Here is a 16802-nt window from a genome sequence, read left to right as displayed (position 1 = left end):
CGGTACTATTTCCAGGACTGGAAAGGAAAGGCAGCAATAATACCACTTCAAATTCAATGTATTTATTCCTTGAAATGTAAATACCACACACCTGCTAAGCTCTTTCTTTATAAAAATACAACTACAAGATGCCACAGGTATAAAGCAGATAATTATATAATAAAGCTAAGAAATGACATGGTCTGGGAACAGCATTTCTTTTAAATTCAGGTTAGGCATTAACTACAGCTTCCTCCTGAATGTACCAAATATGGTATTAAGAATGAAGCTGTTCCGAGGCCTTCGGCTGAATAGAGAACTAATTAGAGAATAAAGAAAGATTAATATGCATTATAATATTAAAACATTGACAGGTATTATATGATTGTGGTTAAAGTAACAGTCCATCAACTCTGAAAGGAGACAAACATGACAGATTGGCTTTTAATATTTGATTTCAACAAACAGAACAGTGTACTTCAACTATGTTTCTGCTTTTGAGTAAGATTATGAACAAGCATAAATGCTAGAATCGTTCATTTGATATTTTTAATATATACCACCTTTTCCATTGGCAAATTACTTTATTTTATATATTTGCATGACTTCTAGTACCTTATACCTTATTTAATAATCATGCAAGCCCACATTTTAAATTTAGGGCATCTTGAGAAAGAAGTGTACTTAAGCTATTCATAGCACCATTTCGAAATCAGGAAATTTTTCACTTTCCTGCATAACATAAACAACAGCGTCATAAACTTCAGTTAAAACATAAAAATACTTATATTCAACAGAGAAATAATATTATGTAAAGTGGACTTTCCAATCAGCCTGACTTTGATTACTGATTTCACTTTTAGTTTCTCATACAGCAACAAGCCTGACACATCCCATGCTGGAGAGCTTCCATGGGACGTTAGCTTGTAACTGACTATACGAGGTTAAACAACAGTTATTTCCAAAAACCAGGCATCACAAGTCCCTTAAAGAACAGAGTGTTCCACTCCTCTGGCCTTCAAGAGATTTTAAATCTGGTATGTTGGATTAAAAACCCATCTGCAACCATACACTCCATCTCTTTATATAAAGTTTAAAAAAATTTAAACCTGTTTCACAATTTCCCCTGATATACAGACAAGTTATTATTAAAAGAAGAAATTTCACCATCTCTCAATCTATACATTATACTTAAAAAATCTTTATGAGTCTTTTTTTTCAGTGTGTCATATGTACATACTTCCTACCTACATACTGCACATTAGCATTTTATACAATATCACTCATGGTCGCTCTTCACTCGTTTTGAATAAATGAGCATCCATACCATATTCATAAATTGGATATATATATTCATTTTCTTGGAAAACTTTATGGCTGCTAAAGATAAGATACATAATAAAAACAAGTTTATAAACTTATTGGAAATCTCATAACATAAATGCATACAAGAAATGGTATATTTCAATCGCAAGTTTCTCATTCATTCCCTTCGTCAACACAACCATTTCAAGTCAGTGATTAAGTACTTTTTCATAATTGATTCAATGTGCTTATTTATTCCATACAAACCATTCTTTATATAATTTTCTTAATAATGATACATGTCATACATTCTGTTGTAAAAGCAAGCAGAAGTTTTATCATAGAGACAATAAGCTTTGCTTCATTTTCAATTTATCCTGCTCATGTTAAATACTCCTAAAAAAATAGTTTAATGTTTTTCAACAAAGGCCAGAAATTTCCAAACTACAGACATGACAGTTCATTTGTTGAAAAACCTTGAGATCGATTACATCATCTACTACACTGCATTCTTGGTTCAAAGAAAAGGACACAGTATATGAGATGATGATGTAACACCTAGCAATAGAATAATTTTTTAAAGATTGATTTGCAGTCATTTTCGTAATGAAACAGAGGAAACATTTCTCTTGGTGTACTTTACAATATTTTGTCTGTTTTCATGCCTTTGCTGCTTGGAACTAATATAATCTCTCAAATTTTGTTGTGTATGTGACCGACCTCCACTGAGACCAAAGTTCTTGCTGGGATTTGTTAATGTGAGGAGACTGATTCCTGGCAGGAACTTTATTTAAAAATGCCTGAGATTTTTGACAAATATACATTCTACTCAACTGGTTACTGTAATCATAAATACTGAAACTGCTCATATTTATGTAGGAGGTGGTCCATTGGGATACCGTAACATAGGCTCGAGGCTGCGAGCAAAGTTGTTGCTCAGAATGCAAGAATAATCTTCTTCCCCTGTCGGAACAAGGGCTGCCACTCCCAGAAGTAGTAACATGAGTGCCTGAATGGGTAGTGATGCTCGAACCACTCGCCCTAGGAACCGATAACCTCGAGCCAGGACAGTTGTATCGACATCGTCTGGCTCGTTGCCCCTGCTGTCACTAAACAACACAAGGTTGCTGAATTAAAATGAAATTACAATTTAATTAAAAATTAGAATGTAAAAACTGCATAGTAGTTCTTAATCCTTTGGAGCCAGTGGTCATCTAAATAATATTCTTTCATTTGGTGGAAATATTTTAAACAGAAGAAAAATTAATGCAAATGAACAGCAAACTGTTGATCCACTTCCCTTTTCAATTTTCCTTGGGGGTTCAAACATGTTAAAAGCTTCAATAGTTGAATATACTACACTACACTAAATTGAAACTATTCTGTTGAAGCAGTTAAAAGTGTGAACAAAATTACTGAAGCTGAAATGCCATACCACGTAAAAATATGGATGCTGTGCTGTGAAGTACTTACAACTTCCCAATCAGCCCATGCTCTTTACAAAAAACTGGAATACCAAATAAACTGAAAATTAAAGTAGTAAAGAAATATTTACTTTGTGTGCTGTTTTTCAGAATGGACCGATCCTTCGAACTGGCCAGGAGCAGCTTGATCCAGAAGCTGAGGACAAAGGATGAGGAAGAGGGAATGAGAAATCAAATACTGGCTGTGCCATCAAAATACACAAACAAAACTACAAAAATTCAAATCTCTATAGACACTATGCAACCACTGTTTAATCTACAGAAATGTGCTCTGCATTTTGTGGATTAATAGAAATTCTACTCAATCTCTATACATTACACTGATAAATCACTTCAGCAGAATTACATGCAGAAAAGAATAAATATTTAACCAAACATTAATCTGTACCACACACTATAAAACAAACGGAGAAATCACAAGAAGATATTCAGGATTTAAACACTGTATCTTTGTGATAAAAACTATTTAATCACTGAACATGATATGAAACATTTCAAAACTACTATTTATAATAATGATGGGTCAAAGACATATGATCCGAAGCTTTCATGGCTATCAGCCATGTAAGGTGGTTTAATGGAGAAAACACCAACATTCTGAGAACCATCTTCATCCTTGTCTTCCATTAAACTACCTTACATGACTTATAGCCTGAGAAGAATTCATTTTGATGGGTTAAAGAATTTGTATCGGAATATTAAACAACAGAAACAAAATACCAGTTAAATAAATACAGAAAATGCAACAGATGCAGTAAATACATAATTACAAAAGCAAAAGGTCAAATACAAAACATGAATGTGGCATTTGATTCATAAAGCAGATTAAATATTTTACTGCAGAGCTTGCAATAATGTGAAGGACACATGCTTGCAGCAAGTCTTCGTGGAAAATGTACTATCGAGTATTCGAACTTCATGGCCTTTTGGATCTTGCATTTATGCAACAATAATTTTACTAGGAGGGTACAAGGACATCTGTTGATTTGCAAGAGATTTTGCCTATATTAAATATAAGGAAAAAAATAAAATTGCGAAAATATCTTCAAACTAGGCATTTTGTACCAACACAAATTATGGATGAAAGAGTTAAAAGATTAGACCGTCACCTGTGTCTCACATGGCTCTTTATTGTAAGCGCACTATTTTACCAAAAGTGTGATGTGTACATCAAATAAAATGAATAACAGTAAATATTACTATCAATATGTGTTATCAAAAGGAGAGAAAAAGTACTTAGTATAACAATTAATAATTAATTGTGGCTTAATAATGAAAATATACACAGAAAAGCTGTGAAGAAATTGAAAACACAACAGTTATTCAATTCTTAAAAAAATGACAGCCACATCAGGCACTTTTGTTTGATGAATTACTGTAACTTGGTACATGAAATTTATGTGGTAAAATATAATGAATCACCTTTTAACTTACAAGTTCGAAACTTCTGGATCCCTAAAATACACAAATTCACCAGTGGGTGCTTTTAACACTACCTGATTTATAATAAAGACTTTCAGTTTCAAGATAGTATATTCATATACGGAAGTTATTTTAATACTATACTGTGTACACATCTCATTAAAATGTACCAGATCTATACTCACCTCTTGTGAAAGACTCATAAGGGAAGTAGCAGCTGTGCTGCGTCCACTGGTAGCTGCTGTTGCTATTGACATCCCCAGTTCAGACGTATTCCGACCCAGAACTGCACCTAACTTCAGGATGTAGACACCAGTAAGGCGACGCAGAGACTGCAGCTTCAGTCGCAGGTCTGTCAGACGAGACCAAGTACTACTAGCACCTTCAGGACCTTCAGATTTTCTGAGAAGTTGATCAGCTGCCTCTTGGAGGGACATGACTCTTGGCTCACATCGTTCCAAATCACTTCTCAATTCCTGTTAGCATCATCATCATCATCATCAGTGTTAAAAATGAAATGGCTTTAAATTCTATAATACCCAACAGTATTCAAGTAATAAAAATTTCCTCCAATTTTATGATGTTATATTGTTTAAAGAAAAAACATGAAGTGAGATAAAGAGGGTTTCAAAATTGTCTGCAATGCACTGGAAAATAATTTTTAAAATGCTTTATGTTCTAATAAACACAGCAATCAGGAGCATACAACTACGAGTACTTACCCGGAATTTATTATACTTCGCTTCTATAACTTCTATTTCATCTGCAAGATCAACAGGTTCTGCTTGCCTAATCACATTTTCTGTCTTTTCAAGCCATGCCACTAATTCCTCAATTATCTGGTGGAATTCATGATTCTAAAGGAAGAATTAAAAAGAAACATATAAGAGAAGAATGAATAGGGGAAACAAACAACAACGTAACTGACCAACATTAACCAAAGATAGTTACTTTAAATTCCTGCCTTTCCCTATGTATACTTAATTTCCTCAAAGTATATACATCACTTTTAGGAGTGCATAAGAGCAAAACCTACACTGGATATATGCCCCTACATGATCTTTCAACCCTTTGCCTCAATTAAAAACAATAGTGTGTGATGTTACCAGCTCAGTTATTTTTGGAGTATTTAAATTTTAAATAAAGATTTCACTGCATTTGACAACATTAGAAGGGACAAACACCTTATAATTTTACTATATTCAACTGTGTTAATAGGAGCAAAATGTTAAAATCCACAGCAAAAGGAACTTGCATCTGTTAAAAAAACATTTTTTTGTGTGCATGACATCAAATTCAACTGCATTCGTCTACTCATAAAATTCATCACTGGAAAAATGTAAATGCCACTTCCATCTTAAACATCCTAAATAACTGACAATGTGGGGTAGAAATGTATCTTGATATGGAAGTGCACATGCAAGAAGCACAATGACACAGTAAAACACCGAATTATCTTTGTTCATCAACATTTCTTTCAAACCTTGGGTACAGTAATCACTCATCTCACTTAAACTATCCAATTAATTGCAATGCAGGAATTGTGCTCACATAACTTTTCCAAAATAGACAATAGCCTTCTTACCTCCATAAGCGCAGTTTGTAGTTGGGTTTGCCAGGCAGCTGCTGCACGACACACTGCATCCCACCGACTGTTTGTTGTCACAAGTCTTGTTCGGAGTTGTCCTGCTCGTTCCACATCTTCAGTGTGATCGGCTAGATGTGTTCCAACGATATTCAGCGCGACAACAATATTCCTGTGACTCTCCAAGTCCATGAAAAACTCCTGTTCATAACAACATAAAACCCTATTATTATGGGGATAGATACAATAGGAAAAAAGTACTTACCAAAGTTCTTTCCTTTTCATGATTAAGAAATACCAAAACAACCTAAGAAATTCTCTGTGCAACTGAAATAAATTACTTCTATTTTTGCCTACCACTACTGAACCCTCTCCAAAGCAAGAACTCTTTCCTATCTCATTCTATCACAGTGTGTCCTGTAACAGAACAAGTGAAACAGCATCCTCAAAAAAAGTAACTATTTCATTACATATGAAATATAAAAAAAATGTTTAAAATATATATTGTACATCTTAATAAGACATACATTTTATCATGTACTAATATGTGTCTTGAGAAATGTTATAAATAATGTTTGACTTTGGGTCGAAGTACCTACTTTAAAAAAGTTCTGAAGCTAAAGGATCACCACCTACCCTATGATCCTGAATAGTGTCCTCCAGCTGTTCTATGTTTGTGGGTGGGGCAGTCTGGCCACTCTGGGTTCCCTCAGCAAACTGGAGCCACTGCTCCAGTCGCCACAAATCATTGTCCAGCTGTTGCCAATTTTTATGTGAGCACAGAGGACATGTTAGTCTTGCACTCTCACTGTAAAGCACAAGAAACAAAGTTACAAACACTGAAAATTTAGTTCAGTAACCTTTGTGTTAAGATTACTAATTGCATTAATCTACAGTTCTACAAAGCCATATTTGTTGTAACCTTCCCAATACAAAACTGAACCAAAACAGTGCCAATGTTTGAAACAAACTTGTATACATAAAGTATGTATTATTCTTTATAGTAACATACCTAACAATTAAGTAAGCGTTATATTTCCTCAGGTACACTTCAATCTCCCACTTCAAACCCTTTCCAAGTGGACACCTCATCACTTGAAACAACAAATCGTGTCTGTCCTATTTTATGGTCTGTGTGCCAGAAATATCTGTATTGGCTTGCTTGCCAAATGAATAACATTTGAAAACTTTATTAACAAAGTGATAAAAATATCCCCATACCATTCCTTCTTGCCAAAGCCTGAGTGAAATATAATAACAAAACACTCCTTTTACAAGTCTGTATTATCTCAAATCATGCAAATTTTAAAGCATGGGAAATACAGTGGCAACAGGTTCGTAATAAAATGTTTGTATACAAAATGAAATCCCTTTCTCGCATACCTAAGAAAAAAAACATTCTTATTTTCACATGATTACATTCAAAGTACCAAATACTTGGACTTTTTTGTTGTCAAAGCATATTTTTGGTCTCACAACGTGCCAAATTATATGTTTTATTAAAAAGAAACCTCTTGTGTAAATATCTTAGTCTACCTACCTACTTTAATTTGCAGTCCTTCACTACATATTGTTGTTATTTTGTACACCCAAATTACAAAAATGTCTACGATGATTATTGTATTTGCACAAGAAAATACACAATTAGAAGTTACAATTATTGAAGTCCAATCAATTAGATAAATGTTTAACCCTTCCCTCTCAAACTTTTGCTGTAACTTCTCTGAAAGCTTGAATTTAAAATGATATTAATTTGATATTCCTACAATAAGAATCTATAATATCAGAACTTCCCTAACAGACGAGTAAAGTTGCCATAATACATGCCATGGAGGTGCATGAAGGAGAGAAAGTATAGCTCCTACTCATTCTTGACCTCAGGACTAGACTGGGGTGAGCGGAAAACAACATGCCCGGCCAACAGATTAAGTGGAGAGGGCTAAACTCTTAACTTCAGATTTTACTTGCAATAAGTTAAAACATAAATTAGTAAAAAAATATGGTCACTTAACTGTTCACAGATAAAATAGTAAGCTTCAGCAATGGAAGACCTGTGGACAAAAGGCATGTTTACTTGAAAAAACCAAGCAGAAGAAAGAAATCAGAGGCATTAAAGATCCAACACCAAAACACAAACTAGCAACTTACATTAGCTTATACTTTAAGAGTAACTACAAAATGTGTATTAATTGGCAACATATTGAAGCAAGACTAGGTGACAACAGATTAATTAAACAGGAATATAATTCCTCAAATATATTTTAGTGATAACTCAGTTTAAAGTTTGAAATTTATTAATGTGACAAGATAATAATGAACTAGCATAATTAATGTCTCCTTTTATACAGGAAGTTGCCCTGTAATGACAGTGAAAGGTCATTTGAAATGAAGGGAAATATACGAAAATTACTAGCAGAATTTAGATATTAGAAATTATTTTGTAGTTACTTGATATTTATAGATTGTTAATCGCACTCAGAAAAGGAAGAAAATCCATGTAAATTACAGGAGGAAAAATTATTAGATTTAAAGAGATACTTGTAGTTGTAACAGGAATAAATTTTAGTAATCATATTCAATTTTAGCAATTACACAGGCAAATACAGAGGCTTTGCAAAGAACAAGCAACATATACATAAAACAGTGACTCAAAATCACAAACCTTGCTTCTCGCATACGTTGTTCCCTGGCTCGTGCTTGTGATAAGAGCTGCTCATACCGTGCTGAAAGATCACGTACTTCTCTTGCTCGGGCATATTCTTCAGATACGTGACTTTCTTCAATCAACAACATACTCAAATGATTGATAAGTTCTACTGATGACTGACATGTGGCCATCAACTTGGACTGCAAAAGAAACATCAGTATTAATCCTTAAAATTGTTAAAAATCCAAGTTATTTAGTTGTAATGTTCTGAAACATTACAACTAAATAACATGAGTTAGCATAATCTGTAGAGCATCACTTCATCTGGTATATCCAGTCCAACTAGAATCATGACAATAAAAATTTTAAATGGGTTGCATTATGCAGAATTTTCATTTTCAGACAAAATTATCCCAGTTCAGTGGGGCATGAGTTGTACAACTACTTTCAGTTCAGATACTTAACCAAAATCAGCATGAATTGCTACCCTGGGCAATCTTCTCTATTTACTGCATTAGCAATTTACATACCATACTTTTAAACACAAGATTTAGATTTGGAGGACAAGGAATTTTGGAGAACTGGTGTACTATACTGCGATGTAGCAAAATGTCTGATGCTATACATAAAAGATTTTGTGACTGAACAAAGACTTGCATACATTATTACATTTTATGATGTCTCCATTAATACAAATACAAGACACAAAACTGCAATCATGAATATGTCAAGTGTGGTTTTCTAGGTTATGACGTAGGCATTTTTGGGAACATATTTTCTCCATCTTCAATAACTTCTACCCTGAAGAGAAGAAATCATCTCCATCTTTGGAATAGAAGATTGCATCACAACCTACAAAAATACAACTGACCTTTCAAACTACAGTAACAACACAAATCCCATTATAAACACTTTCTACTAACAATCTAATTTTCTGAATGATCAACTGCTTATAAATTTAGAGTATGACTATTACAACTGTGCAATCACGACATTCCAAAAATAAACCAACTAGTAGGACATATGTTGGAGAAGTCCCAAAACTTCAACACCACAAAAAACCCACAAATATGACAGGAAATGAGATAATTATTATATAATACAATGGAATAATACTATGCCAAGACCAAGAATATCCGCATCCTCGCACCATTCCTAGCAAATCTAAACGTCACTGGAAATGAAGGTACTAGATCCTGCACGGCATTTACTCCACAACAGTAACAGTACTGGTATTTCAGAAGTGGGTAGTTCCACAATTCAGCCATTCTACTTCCACCGAGGCTCAGTAAATATATGATAGAATACGTGAGATAGGAAGGACAAAGTTCATCTGGATATGGTTAAACAAAAAAAGTCTGGTGCTTAATTAAGCCAGTATACTATGCAGACATATGGGAGAGTAGAATGATTATTTCACACACACTTAACCTCAGCATTAGCTGGAGGTGAGTGGTCAGCTTTGGGCTTCTTTATTGCTGAGGAAAGAACTCTAGTATCTGAAGGACTAGAAATCGTGTGCTAGAGCTAGAGCAAAGAAAAAATCCTGCCATTGTGAATTGAACCCCAGTCATCCAGCCCATAGCCTAGTCAGTATAGTTATTGAAATACCCCAGCTTCTACATTTTGGAGAAATGGTTCAAATCTCGATAGACTAATTATTTTCTGAATTAGCAAAATGAGCATATTCTTACCATATGGGTTGAAGAACTGTGACCTGTACTGACTTCCTGAGGGGCAGGAGAAGAAAGAGCATCTTCTAAAGAGTCCAGGTTTGCAGCACATTCCTGGATGGCAGTCTCGAGCTCGTACAAGTACGCGTCCCGAGACGTAAGCTTCGTCAGGGGAGGAAGTGTGTCCACTTGCACTGCTGAGTCCTGCTCAAACTTCAGTGTCTCAACCTGGACACACTCATCCACTTCATCCAATTCCTGTTTACAAGGCCACAGAAGAGTTTCATAGATATTACAAGAGCTCTCACATATACATTTTAAATATTTACTGCTCAAGCACTCCATCTGTATAATAAACATTATAAAATAATAATCTGTAAGAATTCTAATTTTTCTACAATTAGTGACACAGAACCAAACACTAAGCACAGAATTTATTAACCTGCTGTGGTCAAACATCAAAAGCAAAGCTTTTCTTTGCACTAAATTATCTTTCCTTGCAAATGAACCCCATTCGAATCCCATCAACTGTGTCACATCCACAACCATCCCTAGCAGTTCTACTAACCTAACCTAACATACATTAAATGTAAAGTTTTAAAGCTATAAATATAAATTGATAAAATGTACACAATTTAAATGTCTACCCTACCTGAAACATATTCTGAATTAACACAAACAGAATAAAAGTCATGAGCAAACATTCAGTTTTCCTATAATCTCCATTAAATTACATAATAAGAAAATAAAATGCAATAAACGTACTATTAAAAGCTGAAAATACTACATGTACATTTCATAATGTCTGTAAACCTAAAATAAAAAGCCTAATAATTTTTATCAGATTCATTTACCATAGATGAAATCAGTTTTACCTTAAATGAATGAGGTATACTGAATACTAAAGATTTTAGCTAAAAGAACAAACCTTTTTCTGAACCTCATCTTGATACCGGGCCTTTAACATCACAATCCGAGCCGTAATGTCTTTCCATAATAGTTGATACTCATCAATCATTTCTTGGATAGCTGGCACTTCATCAGGTCTGCTTCGTTCCATTACCACAAGGCCCAGTTCATCAGCATTCCGCAGCAGACCACTGTTTGCTTCAAGCTCCAACTCCAGTTGCTGTGGCAATAACATCATTTAAAAATTCACAATTACAAGAGGTGACAATATTTATTAACAAGAAATCAGTAACAAGTACAGAATTAAGGAAGTAAAAATGCTGATCCATATGGTAGATCTCTCTCATCTACACAAATTTTACTTTAACATATTTGTCTCTTTGTACTTCAACTCATAAACATTTGGTGTGATTCTACCCTACTTAACTACATTTTCTCTTCAAATCTTATGATAAGTTAGAAGTGGTGACTTTCCAGTCATTTCCCAATCACTTCCATGAACTTCTGTTTTTGTACTCTTTTCCAGATGTGGAGGATGGAAAGAATATTCTAAAACTCTCAATCATCTACAACATTCAAAAGTTATCACCCTTATGTGCAAAAACCAATTATACATCCTGACAGCGACAGACAATGAAAAGTTAAAATTAGTCATTAAAATAAGTTAAATTTACGTTTTTGTCTCTTTTAGTATTAGAAAAAATGTACAAAGATATCTGAAGCATACCTCTATTTCCTGTAAACGTTCCCTAGGCATTGCAACTTGTTCTGGAGTAGCCAAATGCTGGATTTGCGTCAGCCGAACATCTACTTGTGTAAGACTCACGATGGCTTTCCCATGAGCTGTCACAAAGTCACGATACACCTGTAATTCCTCATGAAGTTTCTGAATGATGGCAACAGCAGTCGGAGTCAGCTGGTGCCAACGAAGCAACATCGAACGGATGGCAGATGTTAGCTGTTGCAGGTTCTCCAATTCCAGTCCGCTATCCTTTACAAGTTTTGTGTATGTCTGATCCACTATTTGGAGCGCTGGACCACGAGACTCGATGTCTTTCAATGAGGCCTACGAAGACAAAGTAAGTTTACTATTCCTTATGAAGTTCATTCACTGCAGGCATACTTATCATAGAATATACAAAGGATACACAAATGGTAAGATGAAATGGAGGATGAACAAATAAAGTAATGTAATTTAATTTGGCATCCTGGAATTTGCCTCAAGGTACTGAGGGAGCGAGGAAACGAGCACGTAAGCAAAATCAATGTAGCAATGCATCATGGATTTGTGCCGCATGTTAAATGGACATTTTAAAGAGAACAAAACCATATATTCTCACCTCAACTTTTGATATCAGATCTTGGATCTCTTCTTGTGACTTTTGTTCTCTTCTGCTGTCAATGTCCTTGAGAACTTGTTCCTGATAATCTAACCACACTTGATGTTCTTGGCACTGTTTGAGAAGGTCTTGAAGAAGTGTCCAAATGGCAAGAATTCGACGCCTCTTTTCTGCTGCCAGTCCACACACGTTCTTCCACCTATAATACAGCAAAAAAGATAAAATTCTACTGTTCGGCTTGATTTTGCCACAAGTGAATAAAGGAATCAGTTTGAAGTTTAAAACACAGATGTACGATTTAAAGATTATACATTGTAACTAGCTTGATATTCACATTCCAAAATCACTCATAAAAGAATTTTAATGTGGCTCTTGTACTTTACTTATAAATCAAATCTCTCAGATCCTTTCCAGTTAAATGAACATAAACCAAATTTTAATTATGTTGTTCTGGAGAATGAAATCACGTTTCATCCTCAATGACTATGTCATATCATAAATATAAACACTAACTCATACAGTATACAGACCTCTTCTCTAGTGCTTCTGTCGCCACTGTGATTGACTCAGTGTTAACAGACGTTTTACAGGATTCAGTGTCACTCAACAATAATTCACAAAGGTTCAGTACATCTGCAATATGACCACTCTGTTTTTCAATTGTCTTCTGCAGTTCCTGAAACAAGTAATAGGACATCAAATATAGTTCACATGACTTTATGTAACTTTTATTAAAATTTAGAAGAGTTAAAACAGGAAAACAAATGTCTGAAAAGTACTTACCTCATGTTCTTGTATTCTTGACTCAACAACTTCTTTAGAACAGGCTTCAAACACAAGTGGTTTAATAAGTTGAGCTTCCACCTGACACAGCCATGCCCGCAACTCTGCTATCCGAGTTTCAAGCTGTGACATCGTCTGCAAAGTACATGAAAATTGTAACAAATTATCTTAGAAGAAACTGTTCCTAGAATACCCAACATGTTAATACAAGTACCATTCCCTACCAAATACAGAGCAAATCTCATACAACAAAATAAAATTCAAGGGAAGAAAGAGAATTACCATTCATTTTTAAACAAATTGTGAATTTTAATCAAATGTGTCATGAAGATCATGCAAATGCAGGTTCACATACATCTTAAGTCCTACAACTCACATACCTGAACAAAAATTAAACTTAGATAAATAAAAACCACTTTACTGGTATAAAAAGAGAAATATGCAATGTTATTAGGACATAAAAGTAGCAATGTTTGATGCATTTAAGCAAAATAGATTCAAAATATTTGATTATGGCCAAATGTATGCAAGGCCCTTCATTAAATTACTGTCCTCAGATCAAGTAAAACACATCTGATGAACAAATTCATGTGGCGGCTTCATGGACCAATGACTTCTTTCCAGGTGATGTAAGTTGATAACCTGTACATACAGTTTACTGATAAGAAACAATGTTCCCATGTGAAGGCAAAATTCCTGCTCACAAACGTAGTTATGTACTTCTAACCTATGCAAAATATAAATATAAATGGTAAGTATTTAAAGTTCCTTTCTGATGAACAGTTTAAGTTTTACTTCCAAAGTTTAGCATCAAATTTAAAGATATAGAACTAAAGTTATTTTTTAGAGTAGAATATTGTTTGTAGATATCAGCGTGAGCTGTCTTTTACTTTCACTTTTGTCATACTTGTTTTGTATTTAATCAGGGAATGGTCTAAGACTTGAAAGTTTGATGAACAAGTTTACCTGAAGGATATCATGAAGTTTGTTTGCTCTAGACTTCCTCAGGTTCTGCAATTGATCCCAAACATCACAAACTTGCTGAACTTTGCTTTCGATTTCCTTCCTCTCCTCAATCTCTGTTTCTCCTGTACACGCTTGTGCCAGCTCTGATCCTGTGTGAAGGAGCCAGTCAACTTCTCGGTTCTTCAGTGAAATTTCAGATTGAAGTTCAGTTTCCAGCCGACGCAGCACCTCCTCAGCATCTCCCGCTGCACTTCCTTGATCCACCCTTAACTCTACATCAGAGACCCAAACAAGGAACCTGGACTGCCTATAAGAAAAGTTCATTCCTCTATTAAATGTCTCCAGATTTGTTTATATGATAAAAAAACATATTTACATACAGACGTGTTAAGTCCCATATCAGTATCCGTTCTTAAAAACCATGCAAATCCCATAGGAGACAATAACTATTTTGGTTTTTCACTTAAAATTCCATAGATTTTCTCTCAAATACTGCAATATTTTCAAATATTTTGATCATTTTCTCAAATTTCGTTATTTTTGAATGCCTGAACTTATCTGATCACCTTCTACAACCTCTTACACTTCGCCAGATGAATACCTGACTTGTGAAAGATGACATCACAGGCAAAGAATGGTCATCACAGACCATCTAAAGGGCATTACATACTTACTGAGTGAACGATGAATTCAAACAAACCTTAACCTTACCTGTTATCGAACATTGTCCTCATTGCCAGCTTCTCTTCAAGTTGGTGACAAAGAACAGCAAGATGGTGATCCAGATCTCCTTGACCCTGCCACAGTATCCATACTTTCTGATTCATTGTTTTCATGTCCACTGGATTCACACATTCTTTTAGTTGTTCCTGTGTTACTCCTAATTCCTCCAGATCCCTAGTCAGTTCAACTAAACGAGACCGCAAAAGCTGAAATTCATACAAACCATAAAGATCATAAAAATTATGAAAACTTGTCAGTATATGATATAATAAATCTTTGCATCCATCATCTACACCTTTTAGATCCTTGTTATTTTAATTAAATTACTTTCGCAAGAATCAGCAATGAGATTTTCTTTAATAAGCTGTAAGAAAAATAACTACTATGACACAGGAGTACTGAAACTGGCTATTCAGATCAATTTAAATTAAATATCCGTCCCAGTTTTCAGTAACCAAACACACCAAGGAATGTCTCTCACATCTGTGCAAACGACTTACCAGTATTACTGACTGGTAAATAGTAAAGAAAGTTCTAATATAAATTTCCCAACACCGCAGCAGTGCCATAGTATGTCGAGCCAAGAACCTACATGACACGGAAAGCAGTCTTTAAGACTCACCCTAAGATTTTCCAGTCTATTTTGCATGCCAGTACGAGACAGTGGAAGAACATCAGATTCTGTAACAGCTGCATGTATTTCTTTGAATACATTTTCAATGTGATTCACTTGATCTTCAAATGTAGAAGTGAGCGAAGCTACTCTTTCCAAGAAACCCTTCCATGTTTCCAGCCCTGCCTGCAAGTTGCTGATTCTCTGTGTGATGGCAGCATGCTCCATACGGATTGAAGTTGCGAGGGCGTCGTCACAAAAATTAAGCAATTTGCTTTGCTGCTCTTGAAGACTTTCGGCTTGAGATTCACCATTAGGAACCTTATCCAATAGAAACTGTTGGAACGAGAAAAAGACCGTAAAATCCAAATTCATCCCACATTTATTATTTGTTTTTAATGAGGATACCATAACATGAAATATATATATATGTGTAACTAAGAACCTACAAGATCCTTCTAGATCACAGTAATTTACCAAACTGATCAACATATGTTATCTATGTGAAACGTCCAGTTCTAACAGTGCCGAGAATGAAGACGACTGTCTTCTGTCTTCAAGTATGTTGTGCTGTGTAATCTAGTATAAGTTTACCAACATTTCAGAGGTACTTACTGCCTTCATCGTCAGGGTAATGATGATGGAGGCAGTAGCCACCTGTAAAATAATCAGTGAACTACCAGATCACAGAGTGCAACATCCCAGAAGAGAGTCATCTATGTACTCGATCTATATTCTCCTGTAAATGTACAGGGTCTTGTATGTGAACTGACCTCTATCCTTCGAAGCACTTTCGGAACTCGTCTGGCGTGAATGTAGCGTAACTGGAGTCTGCCTCGCTCCCGTTCAGTATCGCGTAACCAGCATAGCAAACGTGCTTGATCCTGGCGGTAACGGTCCCAGGAAGTCAGGCGCTCTCTGACCTCTCCGTGGCGCTCCATGATCCGTGCCAATGTCTCATTGTGCAGATTTGTCAAGGAGTTAAACTGTTCGGCCACAGACAACTCGACCAATCCTCTACCCAAATTACCATCTGGGTCATCACTTTTAGACAGAAGTACAGACTGCTGACTTGTTAGGAGATTTTGGTGCACCTGTAAAGAGAGCCATCTTATCAGTACGAAGGCACAGAGACCTAAGACCATTTACATTAACATTTTATCATATATATGAAACATAAGAAGTTAATGCTGTAGTGACATGTAAGAACTGTTTTGGTATCTATTCAATGTTTGTTTTCCTTTTTATCTTGCTTCCTATTTAAGGTTTGTGAAAGTGGCATCAAAGTGAATTTGAATAGTTTATTGTTTCCATAGTACAGGCAAAAATGAATCACCCCAGCAGTATTAGGTTTACAGACCTCAATCAAATTG

General features: G+C 35.2%; 1 protein-coding gene across 1 annotated transcript; it reads right to left on the bottom strand.

The window, feature by feature from the left end:
- Positions 1-46: 46 nt before the first annotated feature.
- LOC147874033 (muscle-specific protein 300 kDa-like) lies at positions 47-16506 on the bottom strand. Its single transcript, XM_087347120.1, has 17 exons — positions 16203-16506; positions 15439-15765; positions 14805-15022; positions 14094-14400; positions 13128-13262; positions 12875-13020; positions 12345-12543; positions 11732-12070; positions 11024-11224; positions 10117-10353; positions 8438-8622; positions 6412-6583; positions 5776-5976; positions 4913-5047; positions 4376-4666; positions 2840-2904; positions 47-2393 (listed from the first exon to the last, which is right to left on the bottom strand). The coding sequence occupies exons 1-17, from the start codon at positions 16368-16370 to the stop codon at positions 2156-2158; spliced, it is 3564 nt and encodes a 1187-aa protein (XP_087203246.1). The 5' UTR covers positions 16371-16506; the 3' UTR covers positions 47-2155.
- Positions 16507-16802: the final 296 nt, after the last annotated feature.

The sequence above is a fragment of the Zootermopsis nevadensis genome, unplaced genomic scaffold, assembly GCF_977971745.1.
Source record: "Zootermopsis nevadensis isolate Lab colony 2312 unplaced genomic scaffold, Znev_1.0 Znev_ptg000011l, whole genome shotgun sequence".
NCBI lineage: Eukaryota > Metazoa > Arthropoda > Insecta > Blattodea > Termopsidae > Zootermopsis > Zootermopsis nevadensis.
Note: the sequence above shows the minus strand (reverse complement) of the source record. Positions and strands in the feature narration are given on the sequence as shown.

What these genes read in the sequence shown, in the direction of transcription:
- LOC147874033 (XM_087347120.1), bottom strand. Translation starts at nt 16,370, where the DNA reads ATGGAGCGCCACGGAGAGGTCAGAGAGCGCCTGACTTCCTGGGACCGT. An exon ending in ATAGACTGGAAAATCTTAGG is followed by an intron (nt 15,023 to 15,438) that starts GTGAGTCTTAAA and finishes TATGAATTTCAG; the next exon opens with CTTTTGCGGTCTCGTTTAGT. An exon ending in ACAGTTCTTCAACCCATATG is followed by an intron (nt 8,623 to 10,116) that starts GTAAGAATATGC and finishes TTTCTTTTGCAG; the next exon opens with TCCAAGTTGATGGCCACATG.